The following is a 27360-nucleotide window of genomic DNA, read 5'->3' on the forward strand; positions in this document are numbered from 1 at the left end:
TCTCTCTCACACACACACACACAAACACACAAACACACGCATTTGAGCGCCCTTGCATCAAAGTTTCACAAGGGCCTGTTTCAGCCAGGTTGTATGACCATTTTCTTGGTTGTCTTATAGTAACGCAAAGTTCCCTAACTCCAAGTGGTCCACACTTCAGAGCAAGGACTAGTCTTATGCCCTGCTGCACATGCTAAGAGAATGCAATGTAAGAATGCGATCGTTACGTTAGAATACTACTGCTAGGTGGGTTGACCCTGTACAGATTCTGAGACTCTCTATGTAACTGCTTTTATTTATCTTATTTTTATTGTTATTTACACATTGCAGGCCGTTAAAAGTTCCAATCTCATGGCTGGTTTTTTGTGTTTGCTTAATTGTCATATCTAGATTATCACGACAGTTTCCGTGACAACGGGTGATCAAGTATATGGACCTGCAAATAAGACGGGGATCCATCAACATCATTATATGAATGTAAATAGACTTATTCTAGAAAGGAGCTGTATGTGAAAATGATCGCCTGAGACAAAGGTATCGTGGACATCCGATACGCCTCCTGGAAAACAACCGCCCCTCGCGATCAGTTGCATCGACGTCAGTTCACCTCGTAGCATCGACTCCTGCCCGCTCTCCTCGTTTCTACGCAGTAAAGTGCCATGTAGCGCAAGTTTACTAGCGTAGACGACTTTCTATGCCTCAAGACAGACTCTAGCACCGACTTTCACCGTTCAACCACACCACAAAGTACTTTTAATTATTTATTTTGACGTCGAAATGGAGGTCTTAGGTTTTCTGGTGGTGACGCTCATCTGCGCAACGGGTAAGTCACATTGCTGTTTTTACTACCCCCCCCAGTCGATGTTCGAAATATATCAAAACAGAAACTTTGTTATGTCCTGAAGATAATCGGACAAATTGTAGAATGCAGGATTTATATCGTGACTTCAATACATGGCAATTTTAAAAGAAAAACGCTTTGCTGTGTTTTCTGCATCAAAAAACTCAAGCAAACAGAAAGGGGCGTTTCTACATTTTTTGCGTAACCTTGGTGTTGGAAACTTGATCCGTTGAATGGAGAGAGTGATGTTACAATATGGAATGCAAGGTTTTGAAACCAGAGGAAAATACGCTCAGACATTTTCCATGTTTCTCGCTGTGTGTTTATATCCAATTATAACTGACGTAAATCGTCTTTAAGAACACAAAGTTAGCATTTGTACATGTCTGAGACCTGGATGAGAGCGACCTCGCATTGCTGATCTGCACCTGGCGTTGACATTGGAAAACGGATATTTTGTAAGGATAAGATACAGCTACCGACGAAATTAATAATCTTTTTGTGCTATTATAATTTTGGTTGCCTGCGAAGAGGGACCCACGTAAACTGTCGCCGTGTATGCGTACAGATAAAGAGATAGTTTTCTCGTTTGAAGCAGCAATCAAAGAACCCAATTACATGCCCGTGGCTTGCCATACAGTGAACTGTGTAAGTATGGAAAGAACCTTCTTCGGTTTCGGGTTCTCATGAGGCATAGTTCCGTATCAAGATTTCGCTATTAAAAGACCGTGAGAACCTGGTCAAAGATACGGCTAGGCCTATAGTATCACATTTATGGAGCCTGTGCACATTCTTGCGATTATTTTTTTTCAATCAAGTCTGCCGTTGAGACTCGCATTTTTGGGGGCGTTCCGTTTACTCTCATTCCATAATGATCGATTCATCGTGAACGTTGAGCTCCTCAAATGAATAAATGCAAACATTAAAATCTAAAGAAGGATAAAAGTGAAAAAAAAGACTGAATAAAACAAAAAGTTACTTCCAGGTATATGATGTCCAAAATCCAGTGTTGAACACTTTGTGAGCATCGCATTGAGGTTGTATTACTCACGTCTGGCTTGTTAATAAAAAAATACACATTTCTTCCACCGAAGCAGAAATTTGATCGGTCTACTAAGATTACAGGTCTTAAATTTGAAAGGGTATGCTGGGTTAAGGTGCTTAAAAGAATATGGCGAATCCATGGTTGCTCAATCAAGGCAGGGAGCATATATTAACATGAAGAGAGTTGTGTCATACGTAAACGAGTCCATCTTCATTGTTATTTATAAATAAAACCTAAGGGAGCTCCAATACAAAGACTGGTCTGCTGTAGTTCAGCTAACGTTATGAAACGAAAACAAAGTGCACTGTCTCTAATGGTCGTTTGATGGCGCTGTGCGTGAGTTTGTTGCAGATCAGTCTCACACGAAATTTGAAATTTTGGTGCACTGATTCTTTCAAGATGTGAAAGAAATGTGTTATACGGTGCGGATTAGAATTGCCAAGCAGTACAATTTCCGAACGTTAATCACTAAAACATAGTTGTGCGATTTCGGGAAAGTTAATATTTTCACTCCGTACACTGACATCCTCGAGGTAAGCAATCGGACTTCGTTCACTCAGAACATGGAGGTAGTAGAGAACATGGAAAAGGCTCAGTCACAGTCGCTGGTCGCTTGTCACAATCGGTCGCGTACTCAGTACTCTGCTCTCTACCGAACTTCTATATCGAACCACAAGCGACAGTGGGCTCAGTGATTAGTCTTGCTGCAGTTCCGTAGCCCACAACTTTCCCCATTTCCCAAAATCACTGGGGAAAGTTGTGGGCACGGAATGCAGCAATGATGAGCCTTAACCACAGTCGCTGTACTCTGCCAAAGTAAACCACAAGCTATTGTCCTACCCACAGGTGCTCAAATCAACCAGTGATCGCGAAGCCCCCTGTAAACGTACATTTTACAGGGGGCTTCGCGATCACTGGTTGATTTGAGCACCTGTGGTCCTACCCACGGTCCCGTGTCCTCCTACCCCATGATTTCAGCTGTTTAGAATTCTGAAGACAGTCTGTATCACAGGCGCAGCCCTGCACTCTATTGCAATAATTGTAGTCTGAGTGGTCGTTTTTTTGCGTTAATATCCTTATTCTCCCTCGAGGGGACGAATACGGAAGTCGACATCGAGCCAGCAAACGCCGCGCCGGGATTAAACGACCCCTAAGGCTACAATCATTGGAGCCAAACACAATGGTGCAGAGCACCGAGTAGAGTACACGACTGATTGTTCGAGCCAACCCATAAGGGCCACAGTTCTGTACATTTTATTCGTAAGTTCTCAATGAAGGTTTTTCAACGTCGATGATGTATTACACCAGCGCTGGCGGGCAGGCATTTTAGCATGGATGTTCGAGAAGGGTCCGCTGACCTCCTCCGAGCTCAGACATTATCTCCGTCCTGTGGCGGAGCAGGTCAAAATTTGCATAGTTCATTGCGCATGCAAGGTAGACATTAGCAATATGACGATCTATATAAGACGCAGTCTTGGCAATATGACAAGCCAATTAAAACTGTGTGGCGACTCTTGTACTAACACAAATAAATGTTATTCACTGTCCAATCTGCCCGGCCTACGATTTCCGGCCAAACAGGCTACAAAAAGTCAGAAGCCATCTCGTCGCCAGTCATTGGCAACACCCGATAGAGGACGCTACGGACTGAGATAGATTTGAAATTTCTTATCGTGACAGTTTTAACGGTAGTGCTGTTTGCTTCGAGCTGGGACATTTTAAAAGTTTCGTCATATGCACATCGTGTTGGATATTGCATTTTGTTGGAAACTTGGCGGTTTTTTTTTCTTAAATGTTGACTATAGATGGAGACTCGAGCACATTGGACGATACTACGGACTAATCTAAGACGTGGACGGAATTTTAATCTTACTGCAGTTTGCTCCGAGCTGAGACATTTTGATAATTAAGACACATAGCGTGTCGGATATTCCGGCAAAGTAATGACATTTTTCGTAAGCATGGACTTTAGATATTATTAATATCATTAATCTTTATTTAAACTCGATAACTCCATAGATGAAACACCTCTTTTCATTGAGGTCGAATAGACAAAAGAAAATCATATTACAGCACCAACTTGAAAACACGAAAAACACAGAAGTACAAATATCAAAAAAACTACGAAGAAGCATCAGACTATGGAAGACCGGTCACGACATGCGACTTTTTAAAACTGCGATCTGCGGTTAGGGTTTGGGTTTAGGGGTTCGGGTTAGGGTTAGGGTAGGGGTTAGGTTAGGTTAGGTTAGGTTAGAGGTTAGGTTTTCTCTGGTAAAAAGCCTTACTTCGCTCTCAACCCTGGAGGTTAGGCAAAGGGATGGAAAATTGTAACGGCATAACTTAGGGTTAGTTAGCGTTAGGGGTTAGGGTTAGGGTAGGGTTAGGGTTAGGGTTAGGTCGCAGATCACAGTTTAAAGACGCAGGTCGTATGTCGCAGGTCGTGACCGGTCTTCCATACTATGTCTGAGTCCTAACGTGGCCGCTATTTCTCCCACGGTGTATTAGAAGTATGCAGAAATAAGCTCGTCTCTACCTCTGTAATCCATCGTTAGGAGGAGAACGAAATGACATGTATGCAAACGCCATATTAGTTTTGCAACTTGTATGTCGCAGTTTAAGAACTCGCATGTCGCAGTTTAAGAACTCCCAGGTCGCAGTTTTAAAAAAAAACTCGCATGTCGCATGTCGTGACCGGTCTTCCATATTAGACAAGTAAATAGAATACAGAAAGTTGTTACAAGATTTCTTAAAGCTATGATTGATTTGGGGAGATTGTTATATTCATCCACACCCGAAACAGACAAAGTGTTTTGATAAAGAAGTGTACGTGCTTTGGGAACTTTAAGGAGGTTCTGATTGGAAGAACGAAGTGATCTGGAAGGGATATAATTATTGAACATACTGGCTACACAATTAGGGGTTAGATTGTGAGTTGCTCTGTAAATTTGGGCCAAGATATAGTCCTGAGATTATTGTGGATGCAACCAAACGTGAGTGATAGGTCATTTTTTGGCGTGGACGGAGTTTTAACGTTAGTGCAGTATGCTCTGAGCTGAGACATTATAACCGTTTCGTCATATACACAGCGTATAGGACGCGCACATTGCTGCCAATGATTGACTTTTCGTATCCATGGCCTTAAGATAGAGTTATGAGCTTGTAGGAGGATACAACGAACTGAGATAGATTTTAAATTTCGAAGCCTGGATGTAGTTTTCATCTGCATTTTGCTCCGATTTGAGACATTTTAAAAGTCTTGTCATATAGGCCTACACAGCGTATCGGATATTGCAGTTTGTTAGAAACTTAGCGTTTTTTCTTTAAAATATTGACTATAGATAGAGTGTCGAGCAAAATGGAGGATGCTACGAACTGAAATAGATTTGAATTGTCTTATCATGGAAATATTTTAACGTTACTGAGTGCAGTTTGCTCCGAGCTGAGACATTTTAAAAGTTTCGTCATATTCACAGCGTATTGGATATTATGTTTGTTGGGAACTCGGCGTTTTTTCTTAAATGTTGATTATAGACGGCGACTCGAGCATATTGGAGGATGCGACGGACTGAGATTGATTGGTAATTTCTTGACATGGACGGAGTTTTACACTAGTGCAGTTTGCTCCGAGCTGAGACATTTTGATAATTTATGTATTACACATAGCATGTCGGATATTGTCGGATATTGTGGCAAAGTGATTAAATTTTTCGTAAGCATGGACTTTAGATATAGTTCTGAGATTATTGTTGATGCAACCGAACGTGCATTGAGTGATTTGTCAATTTTTTTTTGGCCTGGATGGAGTTTTAACAGTTTTAACGTTAGTGCAGTATGCTCCGAGCTGAGACATTATAACCGTTTCGTCATATATACAGCGTATTGGATCTTGCACATTGCTGCAATAATGGTTGACTTTCGTATCACTGGCCTGTAGAGAGAGATGTGAGCTTATTGGAGGATATAACGGACTGAGGTAGATTTTAAATTTCGAAGCCTGGACGTAGTTTTATCTGCAGTTTGCTCCGACTCGGAGCTGAGACATTTTAACTCGTCCTAGGCCTATACAGTGTATTGGATTTTGCAGTTTGTTGGAAACTTAGCATTTTTCTTAAATGTTGACTATAGATAGGGTGCCGAGCATATTGGATGGTGCTACTTACTGACTCGGAGATAGATTAGTAATTCTTAACATGGATGGAGTTTTAACGTTAGTGCAGTTTGTTCCGAGATGAGACATTTTGACCGTTTCGTAATATGCATAGCGTATTGCATGTTGCAGATTACTGCAAATAATTGACTTTTCGTATCCGTTGACTTTAGATTGTCCTGAATTTATTGTTTCTGTACTATTCATAGCGTGTCGGATATTGCAGATTGCTGCAAAGTGAATGACTTTTCGTATCCGTTGAATTTCATAGAGTCCGGAGTTTATTAAATGATGTTGCAGACCGAGATAGAATGGTAATTTCGTAGCCTGTACGGAGTTTTAACGTTACTGCAATTTTGCTCCGAGCTGAGACATTTTGACCGTTCCTCATACACACTGCGTATTGCATGTTGCAGATTGCTGCAAACAATTGACTTTTCGTATCTGTGGACTTTCGATAGAGTCCTGAATTTATTGTAGATGCAACGGACTGAGATAGATTGGTCATTTCTTAGCCTGGACAGAGTTTTAACGTAAGTGCATTTGCTCCGAGCTGAGACTTTAATATTTTTTGTACCTATACATAGTGTGTCGGATATTGCAGATTGCTGCAAAGTGAAAGATTTTTCGTAACGGTGGACATATAATAGAGTCCTGAGTTTATTAGAGAATGCTGCGGACTGGAATAGATTAGTAATTTCCTAACCCGACAGAGTTTTAATGTTAGCGCAGTTTGCTCCGAGCTGAGACTTTGATAATTTTGTACCTACACATAATGTGTCGGATATTGCAGATGGCTGCAAAGTGAATGACTTTTCGTATCTGTGGATTTTGATAGAGTCCTGAGTGTATTGGAGGATGCTGCAGACTGAGATAGAATGGCAATTTCGTAGTCTGCAATTTGCTCCGTGCTGAGACATTCTGACCGTTTCCTCGTACACATTGCGTATTGCATATTACAGATTGCTGCAAACTATTGACTTCGTATCCATGGACTGTAGATAGAGTTTTGAGTTTATTGTGTATGCAAAGGACTGAAATAGATTTGAAATTTGTTAACATTGTCAGAGTTTTTACCTTAGTGCAGTTTGCTCCGAGCTGAGACAATTGATAATTTTGTACTATACATAGTGTGTCGGATATTGCAGATGGCTGCAAAGTGATTGACTTTTCATACTGTGGACTTTGATAGAGTCTTGAGTTTATTGGAGAATGCTACGAAATGAGATAGATTAGTCATGTCCTTGCCTGGACGGAGTTTTAACGTCAGTGCAGTTTGCTCCGAGCTGAGACTTTCGTACCTACACTTTGCGTGTTGGGTATTGCAGTTGGCTGCAAAGTGAATGACTTTTCGTATCCGTGGACTTTGACAGAGTCCTGAGTTATTGGAGAATGCTACGGAATGAGATACATAGTGATTTCTCAGCCTTGACGGAATTTTAGTGTCAGTGCAGTTTGCTCCGAGCTGAGACATTTGATAATTTTTGTACTACACATATATTACAGATTGCTGCAAAGTGATTGACTTTTCATATCTGTGGACTTTGATAGAGTCCTGAGTGTATCTGGAGAATGCTACGAACTGAGATAGATCAGTAATTCTCGGCCTTGACGGAGTTTAAACGTCAGTGCAGTTTGCTCCGAGCTGAGACTTTACTAATTTTTGTACCTATACATAGTGTGTCGGATATTGCAGATTGCTGCAAAGTGAAAGATTTTTCTTAACGGTGCCCATTAAATAGATTCCTTAGTTTATTAGAGAATGCTCGGACCGAGATATTTATTTAGGAATTTCCTAATCTGGACAGTATTAACAATAGTGAAGTTTGCTCCGAGCTGAGACTTTACTAATTTTTGTACCTATACATAGTGTGTCGGATATTGCAGATTGGTGCAAAGTGAATGACTTTTCGTATCTGTGGACTTTGATAGAGTCCTGAGTGTATTGGAAAATGCTACAGACTGAGATCGAATTGTAATATCGTAGACTGGACGGAGTTTTAACGTTACTGCAAATTGCTTCGAGCTGAGACATTTTGACCGTTTCTCCATACACACTGCGTATTGCATATTGCAGATTGCTGCAAACTACTTTTTGTATCCATGGACTGTAGATAGAGTTCTGAGTTTATTGTGGATGTAACGGACTGACATAGATTTGAAATTTCTTTACATGGTCGGAATTGTTACCTTGGTGCAGTTTGCGGCTCCGAGCTGAGACCTTTTATAATTTCTGTACTATACATAGCGTGTCAGATATTGCAGATGGCTTCAAACTATTGACTTTTTGTATGTATGGACTGTAGATACAGTTTTGAGTTTATTGTAGATGCAACAGACTGCGATAGATTTGAAATTTGTTTTCATTGTCGGAGTTTTAACCTTGGTGCAGTTTGCTCTGAGCTGAGACATTATTTCATTTTGTACTATACATAGCTTGTCAGATATTGCACAGAGGGCAGCAAAGTGATTGACTTTTCATATCTGTGGACTTTGATAGAGTCCTAAGTGTATTGGAGAATGCTACGGCCTGAGATAGATCAGTAATTTCTCAGCCTTGACGGAGTTTAACGTCAGTGCAGTTTGCTCCGAGCTGAGACTTAAATAATTTTTGTACCTACACTTAACATGTTGGATATTGCAGATAGCTGCAAAGTGATTGACTTTTCTTACGTGTGGACTTTCATAGAGTCCTGAGTGTATTGGAGGATGCTGCAGACTGAGACGGATTGGTAATTTTTTTTTAGCCTAGACGGAGTTTGAACGTTAGTGAAGGTTACTCGGAGCCGAGTCATAGATTGTCAGATATTGCAGATTGCAGCAAAGTGAAACTGAAGACAATAGATGGCCGTGAGCATATTGAAGAATGCTTGGAATAGAGATGATTTCGTCGTTTCTTAACAAAATAGGAGTTTAACGCTATAATGCAGGTTACTCAGTTCTGAGATAATTAAATAATTTTGTTACACGCATAGCTGGTGCGGTCAGATAGTACAGATTGCTGCAAACTATTTCGTGTCACAACTACACGCTACTGTAATCTTTTCAAGGTATTCTTTTCAAGGTATTCTTGTGTCAACTTTTTATCTCATAATTCGACGAGCAGCATCGGAAAGTTGGTATCTATTTGCGTCACAATGTATGTTGTACAATGGAGAGAATGAAATGAAGCCGTGGAGGAGTTTTCTTTAATCTTCGAACACTTCCTTGACAAGTGTTCACAAAATAACTTCGGAAATTGCGAAAGTGATCTCTATTCGCAAATTCTGTTAACTTTTAGAAATCTCGTGATGTTTTCGTTGTAAACATTTGCTTAATTGCCATGGAGATAATTTTGACCCTCTTATCAAAATTGAAAATTAAGCTTGTGAACTTCATAAAATGTCTGTCTGCCGAGCTTTAATAAAATATTAAAACTTTTTGCAGCGGAAAATATGTGTTTAGCAACACCTCTAATATGGCTTTCAGCTGGCGTTTCCTGTCCTGTCAAAATGTTAGTCTTTTTCGTTTTATGTAAGCTTTGGAAACCACAAAATAATAATAATAATAATAATAATAATAATACAGGAAATCAGTACAGAAGAATTTTCTCTCTGCTTTTTGACCGTAACGTACAACTTTTCAAATATCACTGATTAGGTATTTGGTTGTAGGAAAATAAATAAATTCCTTTCAGGGGAAAGTTTTCTATTTGGCGACAGGGTTTTTCCTCAGCTTCCTAAAGGGTTGGTAAAGTAAAACAGAATTACAGTCAACTCGCACTTTTTCCAACTCGCCCAGAACCAACTCGCCCGATTCAAACTCGCCCGATACCAACTCGCCCGTTGTTTTGAGATAGGGTGTTGTGCGTAGATTCCATGTAAGCTAACCCGATGGCCAAGGCCAGCTATTTTCATGTCATGCCAGGCCAGTAACTCGTGAAAGACGGTCCTGCTGTTCCTAAAGAAGGAGCCAGTACGCAGTAACTATCCCTATACGTAAAGAAGCCGAACGAAATTTATTCTTTCAAGAGATTTGCAAAACGTGAAGTTCGCAAATAAAAAGTTTTCCGTGTTGGCACATATTTCAAGCAGCACCTGTGGTTCTCTATGTTAGAAATAGGCCTATAACGTTTTATGCGTACCAGTTGCTGCGAAAACGAGCCCTGCCACTCCTTGACATGTTCTTCCACTCCAATGACCAAGCTACCCGAGTGGCAAAGGCTACGGATTCGCAGCAAGCGTACCAGTAGCTCTGCATGGCAGGGCTGTGTGTTTACCGGCGTTATACGGCCTCCGCATAACGCCGGTAAACACACAGCCCTGCCATGCAGAGCTAGCGTACCAGGTAATCATAAAATTGCAAATAATATCGGGCGAGTTGGTATCGGGCGAGTTGGCATCGGGCGAGTTGATTATGGGCGGGTTGGAAAAAGTGCGAGTTGACTGGTACCCAAGAATAAGGTTCTTTTACATACAAGGTAAAGCGAAAAAATCTTGTAGGTTATATTGGCGATGTCTACTTAGCATGCGCAATGAACTATGCAAATTGTACGACCTGCTCCGCCACAGAACGGAGATAATGTCTGAGCTCGGAGGGAGGTCAGCGGATACTTATGAATGGATGATGTGGATGGGATGTGTGGTTCCCTCCTCCTCCGAGATCACGAAGCAAGCACGTGTGATGGTCGTGATCCTGGTAGGATAGACTGCCGAGCAGGCCCGGTGATCGGAGCGTGTGAGAGACGTCGATCGTTCAAGTACAAACATGTCAATGATCCATGAGGATCAGTTGGATCCTGGAACCTATTAAATTCAATGTCATGCACTTTTGTAATTTCAACCGGAAATCCAGCAAAGTTTATACCGCAGCTGTAGATTGCACTGTGGAGATACCTCTGCATCAGCTGCAGATCACCCCCCCCCCCCCCCCCCCCTTTGACCAGTAGTCCAACCATACAGGTAGCACACAGATCCAAATACCGTATAGATGGACGATATTCATTTTCAACTTCATCTTTGAATTAACTGTACGTAGTAATATAGCCCATAGTTTTCCACAATGACGTGGCTAATTTTCAGTTAATACATGGTATGTGATGGTTAAACTGTCTGTTTTGGTTGTATCATCAGTCTATTTTATTTATTTATTTATTTATTTATTTATTTATTTATTTATTTATTGATTAGCCGTGTTCAAAATAATGACATTGGCTCAGAAAGAAAGAGAAGGGGAAGAAAATGTACAACACTGAAAAGTTTTCAGATTCACATCATTCTCATTAGCTCAGAAGTGATTAAACTTTCTGTCTGAAAATCTGTCTGTCAGTCTATGTGCTCCAAGATTGTTCATTGGTGATGTTACAAGGAAAGATAGTCACATAATCACATCATGATATTGAAGTCAGTTTGATGTGATTTTGGAACTGATATAGCTGTCAAGGTAATAAGAAATATCAGATTAAAATTTAAAAATCAAAACACCTACAAATCCACCCATGATGAGTGCAGTAGAGATAGGAAACTTCTCAAATGAACATGCTAGTGTCAAAAATATTCAAATGAAGTAAAAAAAGAGCAAACTCTCATTAAAAACCCTAAGCATAGTCCAGATCGGGTTGAAATGATATGAATATTGCTTTTGGTGACCTTAATTATAATTAGCTATATGAGTATCCAAATTGTGGTGAAATAGATTAAACCCAGAATTCGAGTGAACCACAGTAAAAACAAACCCAAGTGCACAACTGTGCATAGAAATATGTGTATTTCTGTACGCTCTTGTACACATGGTTTTGTTTGGCCACCATCACATGATCATTTGGGCATACTAAGTCTGAAGAACTCACGTCCTTTTTAATCCAGAGTGAGAACCATTGCATATTTGTATTAATTGGGGGAAATTTTTCCCATTTTTGGTCAAAAAGTTGCCTTTTGTGAAACTGATTGTTTGATTGCTTTGAAACTTACTATGCAAGTTCATGTGATCTCAGTCAGGTTTGTTCAAATCGTTGTGAAATTTTTGTATTTTTGGGCCAATTTTCTCATTTTTGGTCAAAAAATCTTTTCTGAAACAGCTTGTGTGATCGCTTTGGAAATTTGATATGCGTTCCTAGGGATCATCTCAGTTCGGTTTCCTCAACTTTTAGGGAAATTTGCATAGCTTTAGGGCAGTTTTTCCTATTTTTGGTCAAAAAATCATCTCTGAAACCACTTGCTCATTTGCGTTGAAACTTGATGCACATGTTGCTTGCCAGGAGGTCACCTCACCTCAATCAGGTTTGTTCAAATGGTGGTGAAATTTTTATATTGGTATTTTTCTGCCAATTTTTCCCACCTTTGGTCAATAATGTTCTCCTCTGAAAACCACATATCCAATCGTTCTGAAATTGAATTGATGATATGCAGGTTACAAACGATGACCTTTGTCGTGCTTCTTTAACTTGTGTGAAATTTGCACATTTCTTGTTTTTGGGCATTTTTTTCCTGTTTTGATCATTCTCGCGAGCCAGAGCATAATTTCCGCTCCACTGACCTACGCAAAAATCAAGCTCTGGCAGATTACGCCGGGAAACTGGGGAAGTATGAAGTTAATTAATTATTTAGATCAACCACGGCCTCTTAACGGGTAGTGCTAAGCTGTTGCCGTAAAGAGGCGCGTGGTTTACGACGATGTGTTTCAACTTTGATCAAAAAATCTTCTCTGAAACTCCTTGTCATGAAGGTCTCTATAGATGATCTATTTAAGTTTCGTGCAAATTGTGACAAAACATACAATCTTGTATTATGGGCAGTGTTTGCTGTTTTTAGTAAAAAAAAATACCAAATATCTCATTCTTATGATTCCCTAGTCCAATTGCGAAAACTTTAGAACAGCTTCACATTTCACCTTTGTAATCGTATTTAGTGTTTAGATACATGCTGAACTATCATTTACCAAAAGTGAGCAGCAGATAATGTAAAATTGGTCTCAACAACTACTGGTCAGATTATGTTGATAAGTGTTATGTAAGTACCTTTCACAGGTAGACTTCAATTGTGTTGGTCACTTTCTAGCTAATATCTGGAATTATATATTTTTCATGATGATACTGATCCCGTGTTTGATTTGTTGAAATTTGGTTTGCAAACTCCTGAAATAAACGCAGATTTGTGTTTGACATTTCCCCATGTGGCTCAATGACACTGCCATCCTTCAAAAAACAACTCGGAGGCAGTTTGGTGCTTACCATTGCTATATAGGGGTGGCAGCATTGTTAACTCTGACAGATTGTCATCATCGTTTCAAGAAACTTTCAAAGGAACCATGAGCAGCCCAACACGATATAATTGCGATTTCGTTCATTTTGACCTCCCACATCTGATCAAATCTAAGCACAGTGTCCTTATCGCAATTTTTTTTTTTGTCAAGCGATGCATGTCTACATGTGTCGGTAGTCAGTAGCTTTGACCACAAAACACTGATTACTTTTCAATTCCGTATTTCCTGTCACTCTAGGAAACAGTAGCAATAATAAATAAACAATCATTATCTCTCAGAGCAGGAAACTGCACCAAACTCATGTGTTCAGATTTCCACTAATCACTCTCAAGGACTGGATCCAAAGATGGCTAAATGTGTGTGCTCTGACGTAATTGTGATTCTAATATATCCCTTGCCAGTATATGAACGTCAAAACTATGAACTTGCACAAAGTATCAGATGATAGAAGGCATATGATTACACAACGTTTGTGCATTCTGATTTCAGTGATAAAGAATGCATTGGGTAGTTTAATATGACTGCTATAAAATGATGGACCATTGGTAATGCTCCATTAGACATTGCTCACAAAATAACACTATTTACAGATTGGAATTTACATTTGAGCAGCGTTGCATGGAGTCAGCCAGAAAATGTTTAAAATTTTGAAAAACTGGCATCTGTTGAGGTCAAGAAAGAAATTGTGCACAGGTAAACTTTAATCAAAATATGAAAGTGGAAAAATAACCCCTAAAAGTTTGCCTGGCTATTTGATTTTGTGTGACGTTACAGGAATGAGGAAAAAAGTGAAATTAGCATCACAGTGAAGTAGTACATGCATATGAAAGGAAAATGTCAATGGGAACCATTAATCAGAAATCACGTCCCAATATTTGTACAGGTATGATTTTTACCCCGATAGGTAACTGATTAACACGAAGGCCAGGGGGTGTTGCTGACAGTTAAACATACATGTACACACATTTTTAAAAAGTGTGTGTCAACAAGTATCTTGATATGGAAATGCCAACTTGTTATGAAAGTGTCCCAGACTAGAGTCCTGTCAGCTTGCACTTTTTGGTGTCAAAAATGAAAAGGGCACAGGCCACCACTTGTGTCTGCAGAGTGAAGAATTGTGACTTTAACTGATACAGAGAAGGTTTGTCAGTTTTGAATGAGTCAATAAATAGCTACTTTGATGTTGTATGTTACTTTCCTTTCAACGGTGTTTGTGGAAGTAATGATCTTGGTTAGAGTAATGGTGCACTGCATATATGACCAGATATTTTGGAATAAGTTTTGTCTTTCTTGAATGTTTTCCTGCATAAAATTTTGAAAATGAATTCATGTGTTGTCTGGGACACATTGTCAAGGAAGCATTTGACTGATGGCACAAATTTCATATTGTTTGAAACCTTTCAAAAGTCTTGCACAATAGTTATACAATCATGTTATAAAACAATGACTAAGCCTGCAAGTTTTTAGTTTTGAATATTAGAGTAGGTGCATGACATATAACTTTTAGCGGAAGTACATGGTTACATTCTCTTTTGTGATGTGTAGTAATATCTACAATCATAACATGATTGAAACATCATGAAATGACATTCGTTTGAATGTCAGCAAGATTCTCTCAAATTCCTTGGGGGTCAGGCCATATGGTTTGCTTGCCTGTTATGCAGGCTTCTTTCAGTGATAAGGAAGCTCGTAAATCAGCCCAAGTTCATTGCATCATATTTTTTCAACTTTCCGTGGTCTACTTGATTGCTAAGTTTGCTCATTCTGTAACAGGAATCTGTAAAATCTGTAGAATGATGCTAGAGCTATAGCGTACGTATAAACATCATGTTTAGTCGGAGTAGCACTGTCAATGCTGTGTACCATGTGAAGGCTGTGGTTGTTGGTTGAAAAATTAGTAGGTGGCCAGTGAATTTGGTTCAAAAGAAAAAAGGTAGGAGCCAACACTATATCTGAACAACTGATACAGTGAAAAAATGTCATATTTGAAACTACGCATGGTTTAGAGCAACAGTACTTTTTACATGAGAATGATTCTCCTTTTCTAATTTCTTTCTCCTTTTTATTTGACAGGTGTACTGAGTCAGAATTGCACCTTTGAAAGTGACCAGTGTAACTGGAGTCAGGCTCAAGATGATGATTTTGACTGGGTCAGACAGCGCAGTAAAACCGGCACACCCCACACAGGTCCCTCAGGTGACCATACCATCGGAGGTCAGTGAACCCATCATCAGGTCACGTCAGTAACATAAAGCATAGAAATTAAACTAGCTAGAAGATAGCTTGTACAATATGCTCTCAGATAAATCTGTAAAAATGATCATGGTTGTACGTGTGTATTTGCAAGAAAAGTCGGTGAAAATCATGAGACTCAAGTGACTGCATATTCTGAAGGGTTTTCAAGTGGTCTTGTTAAACTAAGACGTCCGGTCTTTCAAGTGACTCAAATACCTAGAAAGTACAATTTATGAGACATGTTATTCTTCAAGGCTTGTAATCATTGACTCGTTACCAACAGACAAACACCTGGTGGAGTAAATTATTGCAATCTGATATGAAAAAGTGATAGTTGTCTGGCAGACTGCAAAGTTAGTATTTCACATTCCCAGATTACCTGCCTTGAATGTATGTAGTCCCTTTGTAGGTGTCAGTATTTAATCAATTTGGACTGAAAATAGAGGGCGCTGTGTACAATTCTAGTCGTGAAACAGCCACATGCCACAGAACTGTTTGTCACATATTTAAAATCAAAGCAGGCAGTGATATTTTATGAATGTAATACTATTCTATAGTGAAACTAATGCAAGATGGTAAACAAAGGTTTTGATACAAAATATCAATTTTCCAAAATAGTTTTGAGCACTCCTGTTTTGCCTAATACTGCAGAAAGAAAACCAACTCTGACATAGTGGTATTACTATTGGTAGTATAATAAGCTAAAGTGAGCCCAAATTTGAATGCCTTTTAAATATTTTAACAGACTATTCTGTGTTAGTGCAATGCATACATGATTGATTCTAATTTCCCCAAGTATGTTTCAGTGATTCACTTTTTAGTCCCCCGGACCCGTCCGGGGGGACTTATAGGTTTGGTCATGTCCGTGCGTGCGTGCGTGCGTCGTGCGTGCGTGCGTGTGTGCGTGCGTCGTCCGTTCACGCAGATATCTCAGAGATGCAAGAAGCGATTTCATTCAAACTTGGTACAAGGATTACTACATATGTCATACAGATGCACGTCTATTTGTTTTGTGATACGATCCAATATGGCCGCCAGGCGGCCATTTTATTACGATTTTTTCATGTACAGAGCCATAACTCAGACATGTTGCAACCGATTTTATTCAAAGTTGGTACAAGGACATTGACCAATGTCATAGATGTGCACGTCAATTTGTTTTGTGATACGATCAAATATGGCCGCCAGGCGGCCATTTTATTACGATTTTTTCATGTATAGAGCCATAACTCAGACATGTTTCAACCGATTTTATTCAAGTTGGTACAAGGACATTGACTAATGTCATAGATATGCACGTCAATTTGTTTTGTGATACGATCAAATATGGCCGCCAGGCGCCATTTTATTACGATTTTTTTCATGTACAGAGCCATAACTCAGACATGTTTCAACCGATTTTATTCAAACTTGGTACAAGGACATTGACCAATGTCATAGATATGCACGTCAATTTGTTTTGTGATACGATCCAATATGGCCGCCAGGCGGCCATTTTATTACAATTTTTTCATGTACAGAGCCATAACTCAGACATGTTTCAGCCGATTTATTCACGTTGGTACAAGGACATTACCAATGTCATAGATATGCACGTCAATTTGTTATACATATATACGTCAATTTGTTATGTGATACGATCCAATATGGCCGCTAGGCAGCCATTTTATTACGATGTTTTCATGTACAGAGCCATGACTCAGATATGTTTCGACCGATTTTATTCAAAGTTGGTACGAGGAGATTGACTAATGTCATACATATACATGTCAATTTGTTATGTGATATGATCCAATATGGCTGCCTTGCGGCCATTTTGTTACGACTTTTTCATGTACAGAGCCATAATACTCTCAGGCATATCTCAACCGATTTTATTCAAAGTTGGTACAAGGACATTAACCTATGTCATACATATGTATGTCAATTTGTTTCATGATATGATCCAATATGGCTGCATGGCAGCCATTTTGTTACAATTTTTTCGTGTCCTTAGCCAAAACTTGGGCATGTCTCAACTTATTTTATTCACCAATTTTAATCATTGTACAAGGACAGTGACCTATGTCATACATATGCACATTGATTTGTTTTGTGGCCATTTTTTTTCCGATTTTTTCATGTCTGGAACCATAACTCAGACATGTATCAAGCAAATTTATTCAAAGTTGGTACAAGGACATTGACTTATTTATATGTATGTATGTCGATTGGTTTCCGAGATGGTCCAATATGGCCACATGGTAGCAATTTTGTTATGGTTGTTTCATGTCGAGAGCCATAACTCTGGCAAGTCTCAACTGATCTTATTCAAAGTTGGTACATGTACATTGACTTACGTCATACATATACGTGTTGAGTTTTGAAACAGTAAGATCAAATATTGCTGCATGGCGGTGATTTTGTTACAATTTTCAAATGTACAGAGCCATAATCAGACATATTTCCACCAGTATCATTCAAAGTTGGTACAAGGACATTGACCTACGAGTATTTCATACATATGCTCGTCAATTTGTTTCACGTCATGTAGCAGTAACATGTCAATTATTGAAGTTTTGTAAGTAGGCTGATATGTCAAGAAATAGTACTGCATCAATTCATGAAACTTATACAGATGATAACTGATGTTAAGCTCACATTGCTTTAACATTGAAAAAGACATTTATCAGTGTCATTTTAATTAATTTGTAATTGCATAAGTAATGAACTTTCCTAATTAGGGTGATATAGCCATAAATTAATACAACGTCAAATGTGATGAAACTTGATACAGATGTTGATCTCATAGTGTTGTAAATACTGCATCAAACTTTATGAAATATGGTACCAGTGATAATCTGTCAAGTGTTAGAATTGTGTGCACAAATGTTTTGCACATCCTGTTGATTAATTCCTTTTCTGAACTTTAGGTGGCCTACATTGGTTTTATGTTTTCATCACCATGGAACTCATTCTTGCCATTGAGCGTCATCTGTATCAAAGTATTTTTATCACAGACCTAATTAATGAAGAGGACTCTATCCTCTCTGAGGACATGTAATCAAAGTACCCATTAACAAGTGGGGACTGTGTCATCAACGATGGACTTTTCTTTAACCCTTTTGGTGCTGCAATGTTTCCCACCAAAATTTACTGCAACATTTTACCAGGTTTTATGAATTTTTCTGTAAATTTTGTATAATTTTGGACCAAATGGACATCACATTTTATCGGCTACAGATTTTTATCAAATTTTGGCAAAAATCTGAAAAAAATTGACAGGGGTGTATTTTAATCAAAGCGACAAAAATTGACTTTTGCACTCAAAGGGTTAACTCTCCCCTTTCCTCTTTCTACCCCTAGGTGGCGGTTATTTCATGTACATTGAAAACACATTCAGTGGAGACCCTGGTGACAAAGCAAGGCTCATCAGTCCAGCCCTTGAAATGGTGGCTGACATGCCACAGTGCCTTACCTATTGGTGAGTGCAGGCTACAGGAAATTTATGAAAGTAGATGAGACAGATCAGGACTATTGATACACGTTTTCAAACTTGGTACATTAATACATCAGTGAAACGCATATTAGTGTTTAATGTTTTCATGATGTAATTTTCAAGGTGCTAAATTATTTATCATTATCTCAAGGATTTTGTACTGTAGTTTCATTACATGTAATGTTTACAATCATACAAAGAATTTTATATAGGCTTTACAGTGAGTAAAAACACAGATAAAAACCAGAAGAGACTCAGTTTCAGTTTTCTCATGTCTGTGAAATAGATTAAGCATCAGTAAAGTACCAGTAAATACTTGAGGTCATGGGAAATATCAAATATTTATTCAACTGTTCAGATATAGTGAAATTTTCTCAAGTCAAAATAATCCTGCCGTATTTTTGAAAATGACGTGAAAGCAGAAAGTAGTGGGATTAACTGAGAAAGTTGAAAGGCAACAAGATGTTTACTGCGTGGATATATCTGTGTTTGATTTCCAGGTACCACATGCACGGTGCTCACATACACACGCTGAATGTCTACTTGGGCGACTCGAGTCTAGGTGATGTGCTGTGGACCAGACAGGGTACACAGGGGAATGCCTGGTTGAAAGGTCAGCTGACATTGATGGTGACAGCTAACAGCACCAAGACTGTCGTCTTTGAAGCGATTCATGGTATCATACAGGGTGACATTGCCATTGATGATATCTCAGTCGGAGAGGGTGCTTGTGTTCCAGGTAGGTCAAGGCTTAGATTTGACTTCAATTTGAACTTTAAATCTGACCTGTTACTTCGTAATTTTACACAGTTTACTTCAATAGAGAATGACAGTTTAAATGAAGGTTTCTGTACATCAATTGCTTAAGTTACTTAATTTAAATTACTTTTTATTCTCAGAATAAGATTTCTAATGATAAGGCAGTTTTTTAGGGGTTTTGTTCTCAGTGTTACACAAACAAACAAGAACCGGCCAAAACTTGTTAAAGAGCCTGTCTTCTTAAAAGCTTTGTTTGTGATAACCTATGATAGATAAGAATCTAACACCAAAGCTTGGATTGACACCTGTCAGTCTGGACAAACTGTGGTTTCCATGGCAATCATTTCTCAATTGTTCTTTTTCTATCATGTTTTATTGACAAGTAAACAGGTAGAAGATGAATTGGCTGCGACTCAGTAACTCTAGTCTTCTGCACAAAACATCAATTTTCATGATCTTTTAAGTATCAAATGTGTGCAGGTGTCAGGGCTCGAACTTAAGTGTATGGTATGACCATGTGACATTTCAAGTTAGTGTCACATGCCAAGTTTTGTCTAGGGCAACTGACAGATACAACAAAGTGACGTTTTCACCTAAAATGTTTTCAAATGCTTGACTTGCCAGGTGTAAGTCTGATTATAAGTAACATTTTTGCTGATGTGAAATTGGAACAGGTTATACAGATATCTTGTTCATGTTGAATGACGTTCACAAAGAAATGGAAAGCTTGAATCATCAAGTTACCATGTAAAGATCAATGAAAGATCACCTGACTTCTCAAGATATTTCTCAGGGAACTTTGTTTAGACAGACATCCTTAGATTGGCATAATTGTGCTTCTGAGCCAATTTGACATCCCAAAGACTCGAGAGTGATGTTGCCTCAAAACATTTTATATATCGCTAGAGCTTAGAATAAATTTGAAAAAATCAATCACACAGTGATATCTGCCACCCCGGACAGCTCAAAGCAGACAGTGTGTTTGATCCCATTCAGTGAACGTATTAGAGTTCTACATTTTACTTAATTAGTTTTCAAGAAAGTCTAATATTTTTCATTTTCCAGACAACTGTAATTTTGAGGACGATGGTAATCTTTGTGGTGGCACACAAGACACTGGTGATAGCATGGATTGGACCTTGTCCAGTGGAAGTCTTGGAACCACTGCCGACTACACACTTGGCACCTTGTCAGGTAGATTACTTGATGAAATATTGGTGACAGCTGTACCTGAATGCTGTCTGCCATTTTAAGGATGCCATATTACACAACAAAATCACTGATAAGGGACAAAGTCACCATATTTTCAAATTATGTTGGTTAGTTTGTTTCATGCCAGCAACTATTCATGTTGTCCTGCTCGCTGAAACATGCTACATTGTCAGTCCTCAGATTTCAACTCCCATCCAAGCTTATAAATATAACAATATATATGCTTTGACAGCATGCAGTAGTGTATGGTATTTACCAGAAATTATGTCATCAATATAGTTACGTGTTACATATACACAAGGTGTAAGGAGAGCTTTGATGCTTAATCATTCAACATGCTTTATAAGGAGAACAATATGAAACCAAAATAACCAAAATAATATTATAAGATATCAATATCCAAGAATGAGTGACTAAATAACAGTTGACACCTTCACCCTGCAATGAAGATTGAGGTGGTAGTACATTTTGCACATACATGTCATGTGTGACTACATGCATTGATTTGTGTACAGATTACACATTATCTCAATCTGTATCCTGGATGGCCAATAATCAAGAGGCACAGTAATCACCGTAACCATGGCCTCACTTCTTTTGTTTTTACATAAGGAGAATTTCTGCTTGCATCATTCAACTCTAAGCTACACTAACATGCATCAACTCTGAGCTTCACTAACTTGCATGAACTCCAAGCTTCTTAACCTCAAAACTGGGACTGGTCCTGTATGTATTTTAACTCTGGGACAGCCCCGGTTCAACTCTTGCATGTAACTTTGGAACCATTCTGAAATAACACATTGCAACTAGCATAGTTAAAACTGTCTAATCGTGTGGTGATGGCAAACAGATTCCTCATGCAAGCTAGCAGTAAGCCAGATGAAGAATGTATGGTACTTTGACTGTGAGAAACCAGTTGTTTATTTCCAACCATTTTGTTTGATGACCATGAGTGCACATACATGTATATTTCAGTGTGCCATGGTTGATAAAAGAAATAAAAAAAAACAGGCACCCATTGCAGGGACAATAAACAAAGAATTGAAATACTTAGGACTTATGTGAATCCGACATGTGATTTTCTCTGTACATTTTTCTAAAAAGGTCATTATCTGTATGTATCAGCAAATGATCAGAACATGCAAAAAACAGCTAGATTCATCAGTTCAACGTTTTCCGGCTCAGCTTCACCTCAGTGTCTTCAGTTCTACTACATCAGAGGCGGCCAGAGTGCTGCAGCCACGTTAAACATATACGTGCAAGTTGGGGGAACCAGAGGAACTCCAGTGTGGAGCAGTACGGCGTCGCAGGGCGATGGTTGGTTTGAAGGACAGATCAACATTAACAGTGCCAACAACTTTGAGATAGTCTTTGAAGCAGTCAGGACCACGGCAAATGCAGGATTTTTGGGATTTGATGATTTCTTTGTGTTCCAAGGACAGTGTTCCAGTGTTGGTAAGGGCAGACTCTGTGTCAATGTCACTGATCACCATCGTGGCATTTTCAGTATACCAACGAATACGCAGCGGTATACCTGCAAGTTCTGAGATCTGAGGCTCTTAAAAGTCAACTCAACCGTGCATGTGGCCTTTTTGGCTCCTGTTTGCCAATGTCATCACTCTGTCAGTCAGTGTGTGTGTGTTTGTGTCTGTCTATCTGTCCCTTCGTCACTCTTTCAACCAAATATGATTTTCCTTTTCATCAAGTACTTTCTCCTCCAGTACATCACAACTCTGGACTAACTAATCACAATAATAATCTGTAATTGTAGATCACTGAAATGATGATGATGAAATCAAGTGATGATGTTTAAATGAAAAATGGAAAGATGAAATATTGATATTTTGTGGATAGCAAAAAATCACACAATTATAAAAAAATTAATTCTATGATACATTTTATTACACCATATGAAATATTTCAAAAAATAGGGTAAGTAATTATGATAGTATATAATTGTATGTCCCAACCATATAAATGAGAGAAAAAGACATAAGGAAAATTAAGTAACTGACTGAAGCTTGCAGGATGCATGAAACTTAAGTAACGGGTATTATTATAGAAGTAATTTGTGTTATATATACCTATAACGTTTTCAGCAGATATTGCCGTCAGTCTAGCTGCCCCAGAATCCATTATTAAAATGTAGTAATGATCGTGTATATGGATTTACAGTCATTCTCAACTGAAGAGTGAGTATTTGTACAACATTCAAAATATCACATCACACTTCCTAAGTTCTATTTCTTCATTACCGTACTCCAATTCTCAGGATCTCTGCTGGGGTCCTGTGACTTTGAGAATGGACTTTGCTCCTGGAAGAATCTCATCACTGATGAAATAGACTGGGTTGAGAACACAGGTGGTACCGGTACTGGCGGCACTGGCCCAGCCACTGATCACACGTATGGTAATTCAACTGGTAAGTGACAGTGTATTGAGTACTTGACTCAGTGAAGGATCTCATTTCAAGTTGAAGTAGAGTGAAAGATTCTGTCCTGTGAGGGCGCTGTGAGGTCCAAAAGTTCGCCAAAATAACTGAATCTTTCTGTGCAAAGTTTAAGAGGCAACTGAACATTTATCTGTGTGTATAATTCCAACACAGAATATGAATAAATGCAAATTTTCCTTAAAGTAAGCTCCTTTCCGTAAATTCTGCCCTTCAGAAAACTAAAAGTTAAAAGGTGATTATGAGTCGAATGAGTCGCAAATGCAAAATGATTATCTTTGATGCAAGCTAACAGTTTGATAATAGAAAGTGTTTAATTGTTTTGTTACTTTTCTGAGAAAGAGAGTCAGTTTTTAAGATTGTAACCAGTTTTTATGATCTTGACAATATTTATATAGATACCAACACTGATGATCTGTAGGTTTATTTGTCATATACACATAATATAAATCGGACCTCAGCGCAGCAAACAATTTGTGTGTCTACTCACTCTCTTTGCTCTAGGAACATATTTCTACTTTGAAGCATCAAACTCAGAAACTGGAGTGGTCGGAAGTTTTGTCAGTGCTCCATATGATGCCAACGCTGATGACGATATCTGTGTCAGCTTCTGGTACCACATGTATGGTGGTCATATTGGCACGCTGAAGGTGTCGCAGCTCATCGGTACCCAGGTCAATGATCTCTGGACTTTGTCCAGTGACCAAGGAAACAACTGGATCAACGGCCGTGTTGGAATCCGCCAAGATCAAGACTACCAAGTACGTGTTATGATTTAAATAGTTCATAAAAATTGCTGAATTTACACTATACGCGGTTGCTACATGTTGGCATCATGTACTCTGACTTACATTTTTTCGCATCATGTATTGTAAATTACACATTTCATGTTTAAAAATCCCGCAAAACTTTCAAACTGCCACAGCGTTCCTGTAGACAACGACACTTTTGCTGAAAAAAAATTGTAATCGCTGAGAAAATTCCTCACTTCTAGCTGGATCACACAACAGCTTTAGATGTAAAACATGCAGGTAATGATGTGTATCTTTCAACAGTTGATGTTTACTGCAATCAGAGGTAATGGACCAGGTGGAGATATCTGTGTTGATGATGTGTCCATCACAAGTGGCTATTGCAGGGGTAAGCTATAAAACTCAGACATATTGAAATCAGCAAGGAATTTCATTGAGCTCTGGTGGTTCCCAAGACTTAGGTGTCAAAGTAAATATTACAGTGGTTTTTGCTGCTTGCCTAGTGGTTCTGTTGTTATTCTTTACCATACAGGTGCAATAGTCAAATGTTTGTCATTATACTACACAAGCAGGATGGGGGCCAACTCCACTTGTTAAAAGCAAAACAAGTTTATACTCACGTCATTGAATCATTCATCTGCAACAAGGCTACGCACTTTTGCTTTGTTACCTTGAATTATATCATGTTTTTTGAAACATTTGTCATTTATACATCATTCAGTGAAAGGCAGTTTCCTAGTTTTCCTTTTATAGGGTCACCACTTCAAAAGAATATTGAAGGCATTTTAAGCAATTTTAACATAAAATTTATTATTTCCTATATAAGTAATTGACCACGATGATATTAAATATAGATACACTTTTTTGTATTTATAAAGTTGCGTACACATCCTTTGACTGTGACTTTGAGGTTGATACATGTGGTTGGACCCAGGATACTGCAGATCGATTTGATTTTATAAGAGCAAAAGGCTACACTGCATCACCACACACTGGACCCTCTCAGGACCATACTATAGGCGGTGAGTTGCTTCTCAGTGAAATATGTCTGCTATCAAGCTAGTGCACTGTGATGTCATTACTGTACAGTGGCATTAAACAGTTCTGAATCTGCTTTTGTTATTTTCAGGCAGAAAAATGTATTTCTGAGTATTGTCACCAAATTTGAAATTTCATTCTTACCCCCCCCTCCCCACTTCCTTTCTCTGACCTTTGTAAACTTCCTCTACTGTAACCTTTGACCATGAGATGTTGACCTTATCATCTTTGCATGCACTGGTCATGTGTGGTAGGTGTTTCATTCACACTTCCTTCACACTTACATGTGATCTTTATTGTGTATCCACCTTTACTGTGTGTAAACACTGACCCTGGCCAGCTTCCATGAACATATACAGCCTCAAACTATGACTTCAGTCCATGTAGCCGACAATGAGATGCAAATGATATGCGGTTAAGGTCTCCTCGAATAACTTTCAGCTGGTTGCTCACTTTCTACTATTTTTATAGTATTTTATACAAGGGCACAGACTTATTCTACCCTTAACTTAAAACTGATAGTGATTTTGTAGCTCATTCTTTACTATTTTTCATACTTTTTGGTAGCCGGTAACAGACACTTCGTGTTCGTGTCGGCTACATGGACGATCTTCCATGAACATATACAGCCTCAAACTATGACTTCAATCCTGGCCTGTCTAGCATGTGGTGGCCAGTGTGCCCACATGCACTGTTGTGCCACGAAGTCATCAGTGTGTTTCAAACAATAGGTTTTCCCATGCTCAGCATTCCTAAACTTCAAATAAAGCACAGTGTCTTCATGTTAAGCCGGTTTTCTACATCTAATTATCTTGCATAGAGTAGCGAGGGATCATGCCTGCTGTGTCTGCTTTTTGCCAATTCTCACCTTTCCCTTATCAATATTGCAAGGGGAACTTGAGCAAATTACCAAGACATAAACTAATGAGTGAAGATTCTGATATGTGGAATCCCTAACTTTTTCAATAATGTAAAAAATACCTTGTCCAAAAAAACCCACTCTTTTCACCATGATGTAATGATTATAATGGTTTTGCTTCTTTGCCAGTGGATGGTTACTACCTGTATATAGACAATTCAGCTGACTATGATTTTGGAGACCCAGCCCGACTGAATAGTCCAAGTGTTATCATCGAAGCAAACGCTCCAAAATGCTTATCATTCTGGTGAGATATCCCTACTGTGTCAGTCGTACTGTGTTTATTGCAAGCAAATATAAATGCATGATATAAATGTTGAGTTTTTATCACCATGGTCATTCCCCTGACCAACCTTTGAATTTACCGTGACAAGTGTACAATTTAATCTTTTCACACCCATTTCCAAATGTACAGGTAGAGGTTTGACTTTGCCTAGAAGACTAGGGGTATACACACCCATTGTTACAGTAGTAAAAAGGTTTAAACAAAGAAAAGAACCGAGAATCACAATTATTAATATTCTCTCTTACATAAGAAATTCACTTGGTTTTATTTATTTACTTTTCTATTTATTTATTTATTTATTTATTTATTATTTATTTGATGAGTCATCACCCATGAAGCCCATGGCAAAACAGACTCTATCGATTTAAAAGCAAAATGGATCATAAAAAATCAGCTTCTCAGTAGAGCAATGTGGCCAATCATTGCAGCTATATCATATCCTCCATACTGACTGATGAATTTTCAGCTGCACATGGAATGCCAACACATGTGTTTTGGTTGGCAGGTATCACATGTACGGAGCACACATCGGAACACTGAATGTTTATCTGAAATCAGGAAACACACTTGGCAGTGCAATATGGAGACGGCAGACCACATACGGGGATCAGTGGATCCAGGCGAAGGTCAACATCATCCAATCAACTAGGGTTACCAGGACTGTTGTAATAGAGGCAACCCAGGGGTACAAAATACATGGTGATATTGCTATTGATGATGTGTTCATGGAGGATGGTTATTGTAAATTTGGTAAGATATAATTATTGATACTACATTTGTTTGATACATACAATAATACATACCATAATTTTCCTCCAATCGCTCTTTCCGTCATTGAATATCATGTGCATTTGCATTGTGTATGTAATATGTTGATGTCATCATTGTATCGAAAACGATAGTATTAGAGTAAAGTTTGATTATTGCAGAACAAAAAAGTCTGCATTACATTATGGT

The 27360-nt window shown here is 38.7% G+C and overlaps 1 protein-coding gene across 3 annotated transcripts in view; it reads left to right on the forward strand.

Moving 5' to 3' along the window:
- The first annotated feature begins 585 nt into the window (after positions 1-585).
- LOC139139949 (MAM and LDL-receptor class A domain-containing protein 1-like) overlaps positions 586-27360 on the forward strand; it is an 89424-nt gene continuing 62649 nt past the window's right edge. Inside the window, exons 1-12 of one of the 3 annotated variants that reach the window (XR_011553913.1) lie at positions 586-823; positions 15349-15489; positions 18856-18973; positions 19489-19727; positions 20813-20941; positions 22064-22414; positions 23232-23381; positions 23913-24169; positions 24464-24548; positions 25039-25182; positions 26247-26364; positions 26909-27153. Coding sequence is in view for 2 of the 3 variants with exons in the window: in XM_070708916.1 (XP_070565017.1) it covers positions 778-823; positions 15349-15489; positions 18856-18973; positions 19489-19727; positions 20813-20941; positions 22064-22414; positions 23232-23381; positions 23913-24169; positions 24464-24548; positions 25039-25182; positions 26247-26364; positions 26909-27153 (2023 nt within the window). In the remaining variant the exon portion in view is untranslated. The remainder of the gene's footprint in view (positions 824-15348; positions 15490-18855; positions 18974-19488; positions 19728-20812; positions 20942-22063; positions 22415-23231; positions 23382-23912; positions 24170-24463; positions 24549-25038; positions 25183-26246; positions 26365-26908; positions 27154-27360) is intronic. The other 2 variants (XM_070708916.1, XM_070708917.1) reach the window with 2 other exon arrangements.

Source organism: Ptychodera flava, chromosome 9 (assembly GCF_041260155.1).
Source record: "Ptychodera flava strain L36383 chromosome 9, AS_Pfla_20210202, whole genome shotgun sequence".
Lineage (NCBI taxonomy): Eukaryota > Metazoa > Hemichordata > Enteropneusta > Ptychoderidae > Ptychodera > Ptychodera flava.